The sequence below is a fragment of the Camelus ferus genome, chromosome 7 (genome assembly GCF_009834535.1).
Source record: "Camelus ferus isolate YT-003-E chromosome 7, BCGSAC_Cfer_1.0, whole genome shotgun sequence".
NCBI lineage: Eukaryota > Metazoa > Chordata > Mammalia > Artiodactyla > Camelidae > Camelus > Camelus ferus.
In genome coordinates, this window is record NC_045702.1 from 61,446,059 (window position 1) to 61,464,835 (window position 18,777).

Below are 18,777 nucleotides of genomic sequence, written 5' to 3' on the forward strand. Positions count from 1 at the left end.
ACTTTGGTGATTAAAGAACAAGCACATCCTCGCTGTGATGGTCCTCATTAACACACGCCTTCAGTTACAAAGAGGGAACATTTAGGAACAACAGTCTTTGAACCGTTCCGAAGTGATCAGTGAACTCTATCAAAATTTATCAGTGTTTTTAGATTAAGTTTTCAAAGTATTTAACATAGGTTAAATGTTTCTCTCCTTTCCTCTTTTTCTCTCTTGGATTGAGACACACACAAGTTTTCATACGATTTCAAAACACCCAATGAGGTAAGACCAATTCCTTTCCCTTCCTTCTCCGCACTGTACCAAACAGAGCCATGAAAATTGGAGGAACTATACCAATTCTGTAGAATCGATGTTTTTTCTAGATTTATATTTAATCTGATTACTTCCAAAAGGGATTTGCAGGTGCTTATTGACAAATACTGATCACTGCCAATACATGAGGACTTTTTAATGGATTTAAGCAACTGTACTCACAGCTCAGGCCCATTAATTCCCAAACCAACTCTGTGAAGCAGGTCATCAATATTGTCTGTCACAGGCTGGCTGTAAGATGAGGCTGAGATGACACAAGCTAAAGCCTATGGCTACCTTTACTAAAGAAAACACGCATGTGTTTACAGAGGCTGAGTTTGATGACGACTTTGAAAAGATTCTTTGGTATCTGTAGGCAATTCTCCAGGGCTGACTATCACCAATAATTTTGGTATTTTCAAGAAAGTCCTTCCAGAGTCTGATATATTCCTTGTAGGCACTTTACCATAATTCATGCAGCTTCTACCAGATAAATTCAAGTACTAAACTGAGATACTGAATCAGCAAATGAGCAAAGACTATTTGATTATATAATTGGAATGTATCATTGTTATGATAATTTAGAGTTGTGATATGATTTTTATTAACAAGGCAAAATTTACCACTGGATGTAAGTTAAAATTGTTAAATATTAGGCTGTGCTTAGCAAAAAAATCAATCAACTGACTAACCAACAAATAAAACCAATTAATATAAATTATAAAACTCTATGTCATATAACAGGGCTAAAACTTTTGAGGCTATAGTAGCTGGCTACACCTATGCCAAAAGCCACCTTTGAAAACTATTGAGCTAATAGTTCTTTTCACTCTGAATACATGCTGGCTTCTAAAAGAGAGGTACTACTGCATAATATTTAAGGCACGGTCTCAGTTTTGCTAGTCACACTAGCTGTATGACTCTGTGTGAATTATTTACCTGATACATAAGGTACTTGTGAGAATTAAAAGATACAGCTATGGAAAAAGTTTACTCCAGTGCCAGACAAATATTAAGCACTTCATGTGTGTAAACCAGCAGCAGCAGCAGCCGCAGCAGCATTTATCTGCATTGTCATAATCATCATCATGCCATCATCGGTGTAAATCAATGAAAAAACAAAGCATTCCCATTTATCCTAACTTATACATCATAATGCACTCTAATTTCCACCTTTATCTGAGTAAGTGTAATTTCTGCAAATTCTGTGACCTTGAAGGCTTTGTCTAATTCACTACTATATCCTTTAGGCCTAAACCAGTGCCCAGTACATAAAGGGAACTCCGAAGATTTTCATTGTTGAATACATTAAATGCATGCATACATTTACATATATGTCAATAGGGATTTGTTTTATGACTGTTGAATTTTACAATCATCTAGTTCCTTCATGTAAAGTGTAACTTTTGCACAGTAACTTTGGGGCCAATTTCTGAAATTTATAATCCATCCATTTTAATCCCTCTCTGCCCATTTTCGTGTTTAATGAAATTATGCACTCTTTACATCAAGGGTTTTTATTTGTATTATTTTGTTTTTTTGTGGGGGGTTTTCTTGGGGGGTGGTAATTGGGTTTATTTATTTATTTACTTACTTAATGGAGGTGCTGGGGATTGAACCCAGGACCTCATGCATGTTAAGAATGTGCTCTACCACTGAGCTATCTATACTCTCTCTCCCAACATTTTTTTTTTTTTTTAAAGAAAAGGAGGTCATCATTTAATGTGTGTGTAAACCAAAAGGAAAAGGAAGGAATGGCATCCATGAGTCTCCACATTCTCAGTGAATGGTTCTTAATGGTCTGTGGATGCACCCTCCCAGACAGAGGGTAGCTTAAGAAGAAAAAGTGCTGATGATTTCCTGGTCTTCCCTGGTTAGGATAGCCTGATGCACTGAGTAGGGTATGAGGTTTTATCCCAATACCCTAAAATGTGACCACCCCACTCCTATTAAATCAAAGATATCTTCTCACTGGTCCTTGCTCTCTTAGACTGTTAGACTAGAAATGGGGGCTTATTTCTCATTGATTATCATCCTTCTAAGACTCGGAAGGGATAGGGAGGAATATAACTATTACTGACTCATTATCTTTGTCTTACTTGATGGGATAGCTTAATAGAGCAACGTGTATAATGATTAGTTACATCATGTTTGATGATACAAACTTATTACTGATTCATAGGACATTATTACCAAGATACATTTAACTTTCCAAAGTCTATACGTAGAAACATAAATTTTGCTTCTATTTTTAAATTACTTTTACTTTACTAGGTAATGTATTTTCAGGGTCAAAAAATCAAAACTTTATAGAAAAATATACAACGAGAAATCTCAATATCATCCTTTGCCACTTGATTATACCCAACATTAGCCCTAATAGGTAGCAATTTTTATTAGTTCCTTGTATAAAACCTTCCAATGTTTCTTTAAACAAATAAAAGCAGATGCAAGTAAGTGCATTAAAAGGTGCTCAACATGACTGGTCATCAGGAAAATGCAAAACAAAACTGCAATGAGATATCACCTCACACCTGTTACAGAGGCTACTGTCAAAAAGATTAGCAAAAAATAAACAAATGGGACCTAATTAAACTTAAAAGCTTTTGCACAGCAAAGGAAACTATAAACAAAATGAAAAGACAATCTACAGAATGGGAGAAAACATTCGCAAACAATACAACTGACAAGGGCTTAATTTTCAGAATATACAGACAGCTCATACAACTCAACAACAACAACAAAAAACCCAATTGAAAAATGAGCAGAAGACCTAAACAAACATTTCTCCAATGAAGACATACCAATGGCCAATAGGCACATGTAAAAAATGCTCAATATCACTAATTATCAGAGAAACGCAAATCAAAACTATAATGAAGTATCACCTCATACCGGTCAGAATGGCCATCATTGAAAAGTTCACAATTGATAAATGCTGGAGAGGGTGCGGAGTAAAAGGAAACCTCCTATGCTGTTGGTGGGAATGTAAATTGGTGCAGTCATTATGGAAAACAGTATGAAGAGTCCTTAAAAAACTAAAAATAGACTTACCATATGATCCAGCAGTCCCACTCCTGGGCATATATTTAGAGGAAACTAATTTGAAAAGATATCTGGAACCCAATATTCATAGCAGCACTATATACAATAGCTAAGACAAGGCAGCAACCTAAATGTCCCTCGACAGATGATTGGATAAAGGAGTTGTGGTTTATTTATACAATGGAATATTACTCAGCCATAAAAAGAATAAAATAATGCCATTTGCTGAACATGGATGGACCTGGAGATCTTCATACTAAGTGAAGTAAGCCAGAGAAAGAAAAATACCATATGATATCACTTATATGTGAGATCTGAAAAAATAATGACACAAATGAACTTACTTACAAAACAGAAACAGACTCAGACATAGAAAACAAACTTATGGTTACTGGTGGGGGAAGGGGTCAGGGTGGATAAATTGGGAGTTCAGAATTTGCAGATACTAACTACTATATATAAAATAGACAAAGTCCTATTGTATAGCACAGGGAACTATAGTCAATACTTTGTTGTAGCCTACAATGAAAAAGAATATGAAAAGGAATATATATATAATTTAATCTGTATATTAATACTGTATATCAGAAACTAACACACCATTGTAAATCAACTATACTTCAATTAAAAACAAAGATTAGCAATAACAAGTGTTGGGAAGGATATGGAGAAAGGGGAACTTTTGTGCACTGTTACTGTGAATGTAAACTGGTGCAACTACTATGGAAAAGCATATGGAGGTTACCGCAGCATTATTTTAAAAAGCCAAGGTATGGAAATAAATTAAGTGTCCACTGATGGATGAATGGATAAATTGTGGTACAGATATACAATGAATTCAGCCATCACAAAAGAAAAAAATCTTACCATTGTAACAACATGGGTAAATCTTGAGGGCATTATGTAGTGAGAAAACTCAGACAGAGAAAAGATAAATACCATGTGATCTCACTTATATGTGACTAAAAAAGAGGGAAAAAAAAGAAAGAAAGAAAGAAAAAGAAACAAAACTCATAGATACAGGAAATAGAGTGGCTGCCAGAGTTGGAGGTGTTGGGTGAGATGAAATGGATGAAAGTGTCAGAAGGTACAAGAAAATCTGAATGTAAAAACCACAGGAAATCAAGCAAATGCAAATTTGGACATAATGAGATACTAGTTTGCATCCAACATACAAAATAAATTGTCTTAAAATACCAAGTATGAATGAGCTTGTGATGTTAATTCTGCCAAGAAATGGAAAAGCCAATTTTGCTAATATGAGTTCATAGACTCCAAGTCTCAAAACACAAAGCACAGTAATTATTTAATCAGTAACCAACTGATTACAGAACTATATACTTGGAAGTAATTGAACACATGATTTAAATTCTACTTAACAAATTCCCACCTACTGAAGGTTACTTTCATAATATATCCAAATATATAGTTACTATATTTTTCATTTTCTTCCTAATGCAAGCTAATACATTTTTAGCAGCCAAACACTTGAAAATCAAGAGGATTTTATTACACTTTTACAGGTTGACTGAGTTACTATGATGAAACAGTAAAAAAAAAAAAAAAAAAACAGATTTAGTGGAAACATCTGCAAGATTGGATAATTATTAAGGAAAAAAACAGAAGTGGGCTGGCTAATCTGTAACACAGTTAAAAGTACATGAAGAGAAAAGCTAGGACTTGGAGGTGTACCTGAAAGGATGGGTGAGTACGGCTAGTACAATTTCAGGGCACAGTCTTGTGACCCACAGTTCTCAAGGAGTTAGGGGATATGGGTGCTGACTTGGCCCTCCATGAAGGAGGCAGGTGATCTGATCTGCCTTACTAATAACCAGAATAGATGTTTGCTTCCTTATGCAACAGAAGGAAATCGTACGGCTTGGAAAAAAATGAAACTGCTCATTAAAGTAAAATTTTATAAGTCCTAAGTTACTAAAATCCCATGCCACCTTAAATGTAAAATCACTAATAGTAGCAACACATTCCAGACCCTAATTGTTCTATAATTGTTGGAAAAGACATACCTCTACTTTTTTAAACTTCACCACGAAGTAGATCAAACTTTGGGCTAAAATTATCCCTGGGCTCTCAGGAATCCCAATTGACGTCAACACTTGGAAAAAGGCAGGAAACCGAAGGAAATAGTTCCTGCTCTTGGTCTGCTGTAACCAGCTCTTTCAAAGCCTGGGGTATCCTGTTCCTTCTCAGAGAGAGGAAGGAAAGTAATTTCAGAGTGAGGTTGCTGATATACATTAGGAAGCTTCTAGAGGTCATTGGTAGCGCTCTGGCTTAATAAGATACACCTGCGGATCTAATCAGGAGAGAAGACCTAGTTAAGGAGAAACCTGGGCTTCTATGCCACATTTATAATTGCAGGGCGAGTTAGTAACTTAACTCACTTGAGGCTGGAGCTAACCGTTAAGGGTTTTGCTTGTCTTTCTCTTAGCTTAAACCTACAGCAATTTGCATCCAAAAAAACAAAGAAAGATGGGAAAAAATGCTCAAAGAAAGGAAGAAAGGTCATGCCTTCATGAAAGACTTGAGCAGGCCATATACTTTGGCATGCTGCACCCTCCACTTAAAACCTCTGCAGCTATAATCCCCTTGTGAAAAATTAAGCTGTGGTTTGGGAGAAGGTATTTACAACACCTATCACCCTTGAAGGATGAATGGCCAGAATACATGAAGAATTCCAACAAATCATTGAGAAACAAGGCAACCTAATTTTAGAAATTGGCAAAAGATTAATTTGTCTCTTTGGAGAAGGAAAAGAGGCGAGCTTGCTCCAGGCCTGCTGGAAAAGGCTGGTAGGAGGAAGCACCGAGCCAAGTATCTGTGCCAGTGCCCAACGCCGCAGAGCTGGAGGATTGCCACACCGAGACCAAGCCATCAGGTGGGACATGCAGCTCCCTGCAGGCAGGCAGGCGGGGAGGATGACAGACCAGCGCTGGCCCCGCTCCTCCAGACCCCCACCCCTCCTTTTCTCCAGATCACTATTGTAGCAACACTCCGAGCAAGATCTGTATGATGATAAACCGGGAAGTACTAGTGTAGACATGGCTTGGCCTCATTCCTGACTCAGATAATCTGCATCCGTCAACATTAGGAATTCTGCTCAACTCAGTTGCCTAATAGTTAATGTCAGAAGAAAACATTCTAGGAGTCAGAATGCAGAGCTGTCAACCTCCAGAGAGAGCTGGATCTGAAACCTGATCTATCAAACCACCTAATCTTTTGATACAGGTCCCAAACACCCAAAAATCTATGGGGAGAAGTATAAAAGTTAATGCAAAAAAAAAAAAAAAGCTTTCTTAAATTGCCAACATTTTCCAGAGATAAAACTTTATTTGAGGCATCAAGCAATATACTGAAAGAGGTGAATCATGCAAGAGTGATGTCCTTATTCCCATAACTGTACGAGTGATACTCTCTGCCCTCTTAAAGGGGTGTGATGTGTGCAAAAACGAGAAGCACACAGCTTTCAGACATAACCGTATCTATACGAGTGCTTAAGAAAGTCTCCTTTAAATTTTATTGTTCCTTCTTTAAAAGGCACGTCGGTTTTATTTCGGAAAGCTACAACAGACTACTTCTACTGAGGATGAAGCTCTCCCCAGAGTTATTTACGAAATAATGCAGCTGCCTTTTTCTTTGAAGGGATTCTTGTCTTCTGGAATTCCTTTCACCAGAGGATCCTCTCCAGAACGTTCTTCAATATAGTTCTTTATTTCTTCAGAACATTTAGACACCTTAAGGTGAAAGAAAAGAAGAAAGAATCAGGTCAGGATTGTTTAAACTCTGTCACCACCCTTTATGAAATTAATATAATTGGGTACAACCAGCATTTTAAAAATGAAATAAAATAGAATAAAAATATTAGAGTGCAGTACAGAATCTATAAAATATATATGAATAATACAATCTATGTAAAATGTATTTCTTACTGTGGTCAGAGTCAAAAAAGTTTGAAAGTCACTGTATTAAAAAAATTAACCCCAGCAATTTCTATCCATTGTCTTTCATATGATTTCCTTCCTTTGTTAAAATACAATTATGATGCATCCACAATATTTTAGGAACTAAAACATACTCCACTTTCAATCTTCCATGCTAATGAACAAGTGTAGTAGCAGACAACCCCTGAAGGTTTTTGGGTATGTCCTGCAAAAATGCTCACTTACTGGGTGTATGCCAGGTTCCGCAGTTTTACAGAATGTCAGAAGCGCTGGAGAAAGTCTAACTCTGGAAAGGCTAAAATTGCCCCAAATCCACCCCCTCCACACCCCTCTGTCTCTACTCAGAATTCTCTCCCCTTGCTTGACGGCAATGATCGTAATAAAGGTGAATCTGAAGCTTTTTAGGCTTATCTGAGACTTGTGTTTATGTAACTAGTTTAAACTTTTACTGAACGGAGAAAGAATTGAATAGCTTCTCTTAAAAAAGTCTGTCCTTAACAGACAGTTTGCAAGAGTGAGTTAAAAAAAGTGTGTGTGTTGGGGGTTGGGGGAAGGGATAAAAAAGAAAGAAAAAAAGAAAGATTAGGGTCTTAATGAAGGCCTGTATTACTAGTAAGAAATTAGAAGTAAAAATCATAGAAGCTCCCTCCAATGGAGACCTCTAGGCAGATGTTCCCACTGATTTTGTAATCTAGATTAGTAACCTTCAAACTGTTTTCATGGGGACCACTAAAAAGTGTGTGCATATGTATCCTTATTTACTTAAAAATAAGTGCAGATACTACTGTGGTAATATATCAGGTATAATAATAAAACATAAGCTAAAAAGTATAAAAAGATGAGATTTTAAACTAACCCCAAATACATTAGTTTGCAATATCAGATCATTATGTTGTATGCCTAAAATTAATGTTTCACGTCAATTATACCACAATTAAAATTTTTTAAAAATCAAACATTTTATATTTTATTCCGACACCCCAAAGATTCTTGGCATACCAGTGTGGAGGCTACTGATCTAAAATTTAAAACTAAGAGATATAGTTATATGACTTAAAATGTGGCAAAATAAAATCTTTCAAAGACCATTCTCTCAGGTAACACTTGCTCTCCCTGTTGCTGGCATTCATAGTGTGGGCATTTTAAGTGAATTCTCAGAGGTGATGATGCAAGTATTCATAAGCTGGGGTCTGTGGCCACAGAGAAATTTGTCGATAAGATTCATGTTTCCCCAAATTGTATCTGTTCTTACAGAAGCTTCTTCATCAGGTTTCCAAAAAGATATGTATCTTCCAAAAGTTAATAATTACTTCTCAGATGCATTTCCTTCCATGATCAAGAGGATATATTTGAACATCAATTAGCTAGAGCCAGAATTCAGCCTGTGAATTTTGTGTTCTTGACATGAGCAGAGCACATAGCTTAGAAATGACCAGTTTACTGACAGAATAATGGAACAGGCATCAAAAGACACGTATTTTAGTGTTTTAATAATAACTGCCCCATCATTATCTCTGGGGTCTTAAATGAGGGGCTAGTTAGCTTCTTTGGGATTTAGATTTTTTTATCCTTAAAAGTGAGAGGGTTGAATGATCTCTAAGAGCCACAGTGTTTTTCTAGCACTGACACTCTATAATTCAAAGTGCATAATAAAATGCTGGAATCTTATTATTAGGATTTAGATGCCTCTCCCTCTGTTTCCTAAGGTTACCCCGGAAGTTTTCTCTCTTTCTGGTGCTGACTTGGAGTTTTGGGAGCTGGAAAACCAATCCAGTAGAGCGTGTCCTAAGGAGTGGAGGCTGGGAGCTGGCAGGGAGGTACTGCTAATGAGTGATACCTTTAATTTCCTCATGGTCAGCCACATCCAGGCCTCTGCCCAATTTCTAATTTGAAGGTTTAAATAACTGAAACACCCTTGTCTCTTTTTTCCCCTGTAAGTTCTGCATAGTGGTACCAAATATTAAGATAGTCCAACTTTGCACAGGCAATGTTTTACTTCAGTATTTACAACTCTGTTTAATATGTAACCCAAGATTCATTGTGTGAAAAAAATCCAAGTGGCCGACAGACACTTTGCCATCCACAAAATGGGTCCCTTAAAGTCGTGAGAAACAAACCTATTCATTGGATCCTGTAACTTTTTTTCCTTTAAACACAGCAGTATTTTTAAAGCTACAAAAACTTTCAACATGGATGGAAAGGACTTCAAAATCTGGGAAAAACAGGGATTTGGAAGTTAAGGTTAAATTTAAGAAAAGAAATGTATTAAGAGTAAAACCCCCAAAAGCCTGTATCTTCCAAACATCACTCAAAATGTGCATCCTGAGTAACAAGACTGTTTTAAAAAAAAGTCTTTCTTTTTAAAATTTAGTTTTAATGGCGGTACTGGGGACTGAAACCAGGACCTCTTGCATGTTAAGCGTGCATTCTACCAGTAAGCTATAGCCTCCTGGACAAAGTAACAAGACTTGTCAGGAACAGACTTCCCACAACTAGAGCAGGAAGGTAAGTGAGCATATTAACCACACCTACTTCTTTTTCACTGTTTTCCTTAACTTTTTCTAGTATTAGACCACAGAGAAATAAAATTAGTCTAAATTTTTCTGACTGTGGATGGAGAAAGGAAAATTCTCTTAAAAAATATCTATCCAAAAACCTATTCCCAGACTACAGGTTGCCTGACTGGGGAAAAAAGAAGAAGTGAAGGCCCCTATTACCAGTAAAAACTTGGGAGTAAAAATTACAAAGTCTCCAAAAAAATTCAGTGGAGACCTCTAAACACTGGGACATATGTTCTCACAGAATTTGTAATCCACTTCTAAAATTTTTGGTCACAATCACTAAAAAGATTTTTTGTATGCAGTATACATATAATTATGTATTTACAGATAAATACAAATACTGCTGGCTAGGTGTTAGTTCACTGCGCATACTTACAAAACATAGAGTGGAAATTATAAAGGAATGAGATTTACAAATAAAGATAGAAATTGTGATGTTTTGCTCTCAAGCCCCAGTGGACTGTTCCTCACACACCTTGGAGAGCCCTGATGAAACTCAAAACTATGTAATTCAAGACTTCCATTGTGAGTTTTAAAAAACCTTTAAATACCATTTTTCCCACTATGAAAAAGATCAAGGAACTAAGAAGCCATCTGCCTTTTCCCTACAGCTTGAGTTTTTAAAACCAACTGTCTCTAACAGCAGGCAGAATTTCTTGTCTGTTTCTCCCATTCTAAGTTCCAGCATTTGGCTTTAAATGACTCATGGGATCCCTGCTCTCTTCTTTACCTCCTATGATTTCTCCACATCAGCTGGAAGTTTCCAAGCACTACCAAAGCCCTTCTTCAAGAGAAGCCAAAAAACAAAACAGAAACAGAAACAATAAACCCTCCCCCAAACCAAAAACCAACCAAACAAAAAACCCCAAACCAAAAAACAGAACACCTAATGCCAAAAAAAACCCATTTGTTCTACTGTAGCAAACCAGGAAAAGCTGAGCTTAGTTCATTTCATAGAAGGAAATATTCTGGGACATCCAACTTACTTGTTGTCTCTGCAACTTGACTTCTTTGCGAAGTTGCTCAACTTCCATCTTCAGCTTTTCCTTTTCTGGCAAATCTTCGATGTGAAGGGCCGGCATTTTCGCCCCAGAACTGGGCTCAGGGACAGCTCTTGAGGTGGAGCAGCTGTAAGCGCCGCAAACTTGGGCGCGTCCCGAAGTAGCTGCGCTGCCCGCGCACCCCGCCCGCCCTCCGGCGCAGGAGGTGACCGCCTCCCCGCGCGGTGGTCCCCAGCGCCCCGACGACGTGCTTCACACCGGCTCTGCCTAGTGTCCTAAGACCTTAAAACCCCTGGTCTCTTTCTCGGGTACCCAGAACCCCGGGAGGCCTGCTCCAGGGAGGGTTAAGTTTGCGACGCGGCCGGAGAGCGCGGAGAGGCTGCCGCGCCGCGCGGTCCGGCCTCCCGCGGGGATGCTGGCCCGGCCCGCCCTGCCTCCCGGCCCTGCCACGCCCGCGGGGGACCGGCCTGGGCTGGGGCCCAAGCGTTGGAGTGGAGCTAGCCCACTTTCCTGGAGAAACAACAAAAAGTTTTACTTTTTGTTCCTTTTTTTCCCGTTCCCAAGTCACATCCGGGTTTTGTTTGTGAAGCAAGCGAAGGAGGATACTACCCCGCAGGAAATAACGGCCAAATCACCTCTCCAAGAGTTTAAAAATATACAGCATGTAACTTTCCCCCAGTTACATACATGTTTGTGGGAAATGTGGACGCTTAAGAAAAGGCCAAAAAGGAAAATGAAACTGAACTGTAATCTCAAACACTCAGCCCATCTGTTGATGTTTACCCGGCCAGTCTGTTAAATGCCTAAAGCAGATTTACGAAGTTTGGGATAAAAAGGGCATCGGGTGTGAGTATTGCTTGTAACTCGCACGGCCATTTTCTGACATGAATAAATTGTCCTCATCCCCAACAGCAGAGTTATTGTTCTTTCTTCAGGGGACTGCTTTGTAATGTTTGAACTATAAGCGGAAAGAAGACAAGCCGGAATCTTACAGTTCTTACCAGGAAGTGTTTGTCTGTCAAAGGTTTAGGTGACACTTGACACCAAGGGTTTGAATTCCTGGCTCAGGCACCTTCTTCAACGTTTGGCATGGATCCACTTAGCATTTGTTTCTCTGCTTTCTGGAAAGCAATAGTTATCTAGTTGCCACTGTGCAAAGCCAGGAAAAGTGTATGATGTGACAAATGTTAACTTGCAACGTAAAGTTTCCCTTTGACTGTGAACGAAAGCCTCTTCAATGATGCTCAAAAGACTAGAATTAAAAATAAAGCCTGTAGGAAGAAAAATAAAGTATCCCAAGCAGTCAGATACATATTACTCTTTCTCCCCAGAGATTACCTCCTGCCTATAGAGTCAAATTCAAGGTGAGTGGTGGCATTACCTGAATATTTCAGGGTACTTGGCCTTACACACCATAGGCACTCCCCTGTTTTGTAGGCAGTTTGTTTTTTTCCGTTTGTTACTTCATAATTCTTCGCCAGGCTTCACCCTCTTATCCTCAATAAATTTATTAGTATGAAAAGAACAATGAGATCCTTGACCAGTACTCATGGATTCCAGTCCCTGCTCTGCCACTGGCCATCACTAGAAAAGACACACTTCTTTCTGGATTTTGGTCTCCTACTTTGTAAAATATGTGATGGGCTAGGGGAGGGGTGAATTAGCTAAGGTACATTTAGTTTCTAGTTGTAATTATATATCTATATCTAATGAATTACTTTCACAAAGAAAAATATTTAGGAGCTTCATTTTCTGTATTTGAAATACCACACATTCCAGAATCTCCCAGGCTGAAAGAAATCAGATCAGCTGCTAGAGTTTTCCCTGTTTGTATGCACTGAGCCAAGACAAAAAACTCACATCTGTCTCCAGAACTGATTTTTTTTTCTTTTTGATTCCCCATTGCTTAAATTTAAGGTTGGTTAAAAATAACTTAAATAAGTTAGCAAAAGTAGTTAATGCGGCCTGAATTAAATAAGCTCAGAACCCAAATTAAATAAATTGGTAAAGTAAATTAATGTATGTCTGTTCCAAATCATAAAAATAGATTTATTTGGCCTGGAAATTTCTTCCCTGTGGAATCATCTAGTTGCATGCAGTGATATTTCTAAATCTGTAATGAGTCTTCAACGTATTCCACAGTATTATGAGACTTAGAGATGAAATACATATTAGTATACTTAAAAAAAAACTTTTATTCTTATCAAATAATTCACATGCTAAGTAAACTGAATAAACTAAACTTAGTTGGGAAATGCTGAAATCCCATGATCACACAGCATTCTGAAGAATGTTTTGTTGTTGTTATTGTTGTTTGGTTTTAAATGGTAAAATGATGCGCACATTTTTTTTGTTTTAAACAAGAGTATGTAACTCCCTCTTCCTAAGCATGGAATTCACCTCCCAGAGAGTAACCACGGTAAGCAATTTCTCAAGTATTTTCAAAGAAATATTTTATCAGCAAACATTTTGGATAAACAAATGTTAAAATCCATTATTAGTTGTATCCAATTGTGTTAACTTTTTACATATTTTGTACGTTACCTCTAATAGAATTTATTTTCTAAAATAGTATGAGTAGAAACCATTCTGCAGTGAAAAATGACACGTGTAATAAGAAAAGAAAAGAAAAAAGAAGACACTAATGAACTTATCTACAAAACAGAAACAGACTCACATAGTAAACAAACTTATGGTTACCAGTGGGAAAGGAGATGGGAAGGGACAAGCTGGGAGTTCGAGATGTGCAAATACCAATTACTATATATAAAATAGATAAAAAACAAATTTCTTCTGTATAGCACAGGGAACTATACTCAATATCTTGTAATAACTTGTAATGAAAAAGAATATGAAAACAAATCCATGTATGTTTATGTCTGACTGAAACATTATGCTGTATACCATAAATTGATACATTATAACTGACTATACTTCAAACCCCCCAAAAACAAACAAACAAAAAACAAACAAAATGCTCCCTATTCAGAAAAAAAGAAAAAAGAAACGAACCTTTATTAGCCCAATGTCTTGACAAATGTTTTAAAGAATCTGCTTAAAGTGGAGAAAGAATGAGCTTTTCAATAAATGATTCTGGGTCAACTGGCTATCCATATGGAAAAAATGAAATCGGAGTCCTACTTCACAATGAAGGAAGAAAAAAGTTCAACTGAATTAAAGACTTATATGTAAAAAAGTAAAATTATATAGCTGTTCGAAGACAATGTAGGAAATGTCTCTATAGCCTTGAGGTAGGGAAGGATTTCTTTAATAAGGTGACTAAGAGTGCAAGATGGACCAATTTGACTATATTAAAACTCAGAACACTGATTCATCAAAGGATTCTATAAAGAAAGTGAAAAAGCAAGCCATAAAATAGTTATTTATAATCCAAATAACTACAAAAGGTTAATATGCAGAATATATAGAGAACTCCCCAAAATCAATTTAAAAAAGAAAAACAAATTGTTAAAATGTAAGCAAAAGAATGAATGTGTGTATTTCACAGAGGAAGAAACACAAATGTCCCTATAACCTATGAAAAGATGCTCATACTCATGCTTATTAGTAATAAAAGAAATGCAAATTAAAAGAAGAAGATACCATTTCACACTCACCAGACTGGCAAAAATTAAGAACTCTGAAAATTTTAAGAGTAGGTGAACATATAGAAAAGGGAAAGACCTCAAAAATCCTGCTTACTGGAGGAAATGTAAATTGGTACATCCACCACTTTAGAAAACAGTTTTACTCACGTGTATGCAATGGTGCAGTAATTCTACCTATAGGTATATACCTCAAAGAATTCCTTCTATCTGTGCACCAAAAGAAATGTACAGGAATATTCATAAAATACTGAAAATAACTCAAATGTCTACCAACTGTAGAATGAATGGATAAGAAGACTGATATACGTTTACAGTGGAAAACTTTGCAGCAGTAAAAGTGAATAAACTACAGTTAAAAGCGTCAACATGGATCATTTCAAAACTGATTTTGCAAGAAGCAAGTTAACATGAAGCATGATTCCATTTATATGAAGTTAAAAAGCAGAAAAAACAACTAAACAGTATGATGTAAACCAACACTGTAAATCAACTATGCTTCAATTTAAAAAAAAAAAAGAATACGTACATGAGTAGTTTTTTTTTTTAAAAACCTATAAACAAGGGGATTATAACAAAATTCAGGATGGTGGCTTATCTCTGAGGAGAAGAAGGGTAAGATGTTCAGGGAGGGACAGAAGGGACTTGTAGAGATGGTGATGTTCCGTGTTTTGCACTGGGTTGTGGATATGTAAAAATATATTTCAATACTTTAAAAAAAAAAAAAAGAATCTGCTTAATACAAATAAAGTTAACTAGGTGGCTACTCTAACTTTTAAAAGAGCAAAGACTATGACATATGTACCTTCACGTGCAAAAAAGGGAAAAACAATTCTTTGACTATTTTTCTGATGTATTAAATATGCTATTAAAAATCCATATAAGAAAAGTATTTAAGAAAATACTGAGGGCGGTTTTATTGGAGTTGACCTAATACTACCTTGAACTTAAAAAAGACCAGGCTTCTGGTTTCATTGTATCTTGTGATTTTTGCAAGACAGATCCTCTCTGCCTCTGTTCTGTAGGTATAAAATAAAACTCTCAAATTCTGCTCTTCTAAAACTTACAAAGTAAATGATGACTGTTTAGGTCATTAAAATGATGGTTTCTTTAAGGAAAGCATTCAACCTGCATTTCATGCACTCTTGGTTCATTTGATATTTGGTTCAGTTTGTTATAACAGTCACATGAAAATCTTCAGGAACTCACCTATTCTATGTTCCTAAGATTCCTTTTCTAGATAAAAATAATGGGAAATCACAGGCTGATTGGTGCCTGATGCTCCGATTACCTTAACAATTACTTACAATTCATGTTATCAAAATGATCTGCCATTTCTGTCCATATAAAACTTCGATTTCTACTGCATATAGGTGGTCATTTTTGTTACTCAGTTTACTGTCTTCCTCCTGGTAACATATTCTTTTAAGAATTTAGGACGTTTGATACTAGTCTTGTTTTGAAATCTAGCTAAAATAAAATCAATCTTAATTAAAACAAGAGTGATCTTTTTTTTTTTCTTGCTAAAGCTTAAACTAACCAATACAAAACATCCTCAAAGTTCAAGTCTCAAAATGATGTATTATTATGGTAACAATGTATACTAAACCCATTCCCACTCATGACATTAGGAAATTTTGTTGAAGAGCCAAATGCTAAGGCTCTGGAGTATTTTTTGGTTTCCCTGTAGCCTTACTTCATGCTTTTTAACCTAATAATCATGGCCTTAAAATAGTAACTTCTGAAAAAAACCCAGTATCACTCACTGCCAGTTGTAGCTGTGTAGTCTGAGGGACAATCATGATTTTATTTCCTTTTTCCTGAATCATCTTCCTCTATACTTCCTTCCTATAATTTTTATCTTATTCAAATTTCTGCTGACAATCTGTATTTTTAAGCAACAGGAAGTATACCCTATTGTTGATCTAATCATGCGTTAAGCCAATACAAATTCTGAATTATCCAATGTAAAAGTACCACCCTTGCCTGCTTTTAACTGGATTAAGCACTTATTAAGTTAATTAAGTTGTAGAGACAATTTATTATGGCAGATTCAAAGATGAACAGAGCTTTTGGCTTGGCAAATTTACAATACAGCATTGATATTAAGACACCCATATAAATTATAATAGGAGAAAGCAAAGTAATGTTAAATGACTTAAGGATATATAGAATACTCTGGGGAGGGAGTGAGAGACAGAGAGGGTTTTTAGTGAGCCTCAGGAGAGCAGGAGGATTTCAAAAGACTGAAATCAGGTGGAGTGGAGGGACATTTTAGGTGGAGAGATCAGTATGACTAAATTCAGAAGGTGGGAAAATGAGGTATCATGTCGTGGACTGTTTAATAGTTAAGACTGTTGACTACATGAAGTCTAAAGGGTTTATAAATAAAGGACATCTACTAGGTTTTTCCTATATGTTTATCTTCTATCTAAGTGATTTTAAATATCCTCATAAGAATCCATCTTGGGTTCCATTTTACGTATGAGAAAAATGAGGTTCAAGTGTTGAAATTATTTGTCAAGGTCTCAACTAGAAAGTGGATGACTCAGGGTTTTCACTTAGAATAGTCTGGCTCCAAAATCTATTTCCAGTTGTTGGATGAAAGCTAGAGATGTTGGTTAGGTCTATATATGTTACAAAATGCCATAGCCAAGATTTTGTATTTTTTCAGTCAGGAAAAAAAGATATATGGAACACTTAAAAAACATAAATTGCACAGGCAAAACCCCTAGAGACAGACTACAATTAAGCAAACAAGCAAATAGATAAAATATACAGTATGCTAGAAGGTGACAGGTGCGATGGAGGAAAATTTGAGTGGGAAATAGAGATAGGAAGTGCTGGGGCTGGGGCTGGAGAGAGTTTTTGTAATTTTCCACAGAAGGAAAAGAGCTTCTCCTGAGGAAAGAAGATAAGACCACTATAGTTTATCCTGGAATTCCTTAATACACAACACATTTTTGATACATGTGAGTGTGTTGCTAGCCATTCATCCAGAGATCCAGAGTCTGGACTTGAGAAATTCACCAGTTCACTTCTCTAAGCCTTGATTTTCCGCACTCCAAAATGAAGGGATTGGACAAGAGTCAAAGATTTTTGTGGGGCATTTACTATGGCCACCGTGGGAGGGCACCTTGTTGGGAGCCAGACTCGGGATGACTTTTAGATACCCTTCCATACCAAATTATAGATAATTCTTATCTTGTTTTTAAAAGGTTGACAATCAACTAGCATTTCTGAATATTCTGATCACTGATATATCCAAAAACAGCACTGTACAATGTGGGATAGCAATACCAAACACTAACAACAAAAATAGTTTCTGAGTTGGGGTAATTAACATTTGCCTTTTACAGAAGCACAGGCAAGTTCTCTCGTAGTCATCAGCACAAACACAGTGAAATTTGGCTAATGAAAATTCAGTGAGATGCCAGGAGAAAACTGATTAGCAGGATGATACAGAGGATAGCTATTATTCTATCATCTTGTCCTTACACTGCTACGGGGAAGAGGACCATACGGGTGAATCTTCATGGGAATGGGATGGAATGGCATGTGTCCTAAAGGATTCTAGGTATTTTGTCTAATTCCATTCCCAGGAACTACACTAGTTAACACTTACTGGCTCTTATTATATGCTAGACAATATGCTAAGTGCTGTAGTTATCCCTAGTGCAATACTTAACTGCCAGGAAAAATGGGATAGGACCATTATTATCCCCGTTCTACAGCAAAAGAAACTGAGATTTAGAAAGATTAAGTAATTTATCCAAAGTCAGTTAGGCAGTACAGTGCTACAGCCAGAACTCTCTGGCTTCTCATAACCTCTATTTTAGTGATGGTTAAGTCCACTATCCTCCGTGACCACAGGCGGAACCCTGAAATCCAGTTGGTGGTTTGGGAAAAAGTCATGGCACTGGTTACAGGTAGAATTGGTAAGAATGCAGAAAGAGGTTACGTTAAAACCATTGCTGCAGACTGGGGGTGGAGAGAGAAAGGGAAACAGAAAACAAAACATCAACAACAAAAATCTTCACAGCACATACTCTGCAAGATACGTCTTCCATGAAATCAGAAGAATGGACTTGCTAACTCTGTAAGCAAGAGAAAGGTTGAGGAAAAGGGTAAGTCTAACCATGAAATTTCTGGGTGGACTTTGAAAGGGTAATGGAGAAACATAAAACATTAACTATAATGCTGGCATCCAGAATAAAATCAACTCATTCATAAAACACAGGAAAGGGATCAATCAATATTGTCAATTATGTGTTAAATTCTGTGCTAAGTATTTTAAGAAAAACATAGACTTATA

At 36.8% G+C, this 18,777-nt stretch overlaps 1 protein-coding gene across 1 annotated transcript; it reads right to left on the reverse strand.

Moving 5' to 3' along the window:
* Window positions 1-6,650: 6,650 nt before the first annotated feature.
* GNG11 (G protein subunit gamma 11) lies at window positions 6,651-11,393 on the reverse strand. Its single transcript, XM_032483990.1, has 2 exons — window positions 10,843-11,393; window positions 6,651-7,088 (listed from the first exon to the last, which is right to left on the reverse strand). Exons 1-2 carry the CDS (start codon window positions 10,936-10,938, stop codon window positions 6,963-6,965), a joined length of 222 nt encoding a protein of 73 aa, XP_032339881.1. The 5' UTR covers window positions 10,939-11,393; the 3' UTR covers window positions 6,651-6,962.
* Window positions 11,394-18,777: the final 7,384 nt, after the last annotated feature.

Excerpts from the sequence above, each read along its gene's own strand:
- GNG11 (XM_032483990.1), bottom strand. The coding sequence starts at position 10,938 with ATGCCGGCCCTTCACATCGAAGATTTGCCAGAAAAGGAAAAGCTGAAG. Across the intron at positions 7,089-10,842 it reads TCAAGTTGCAGAGACAACAA|GTGTCTAAATGTTCTGAAGA; the intron begins GTAAGTTGGATG and ends TTTCACCTTAAG.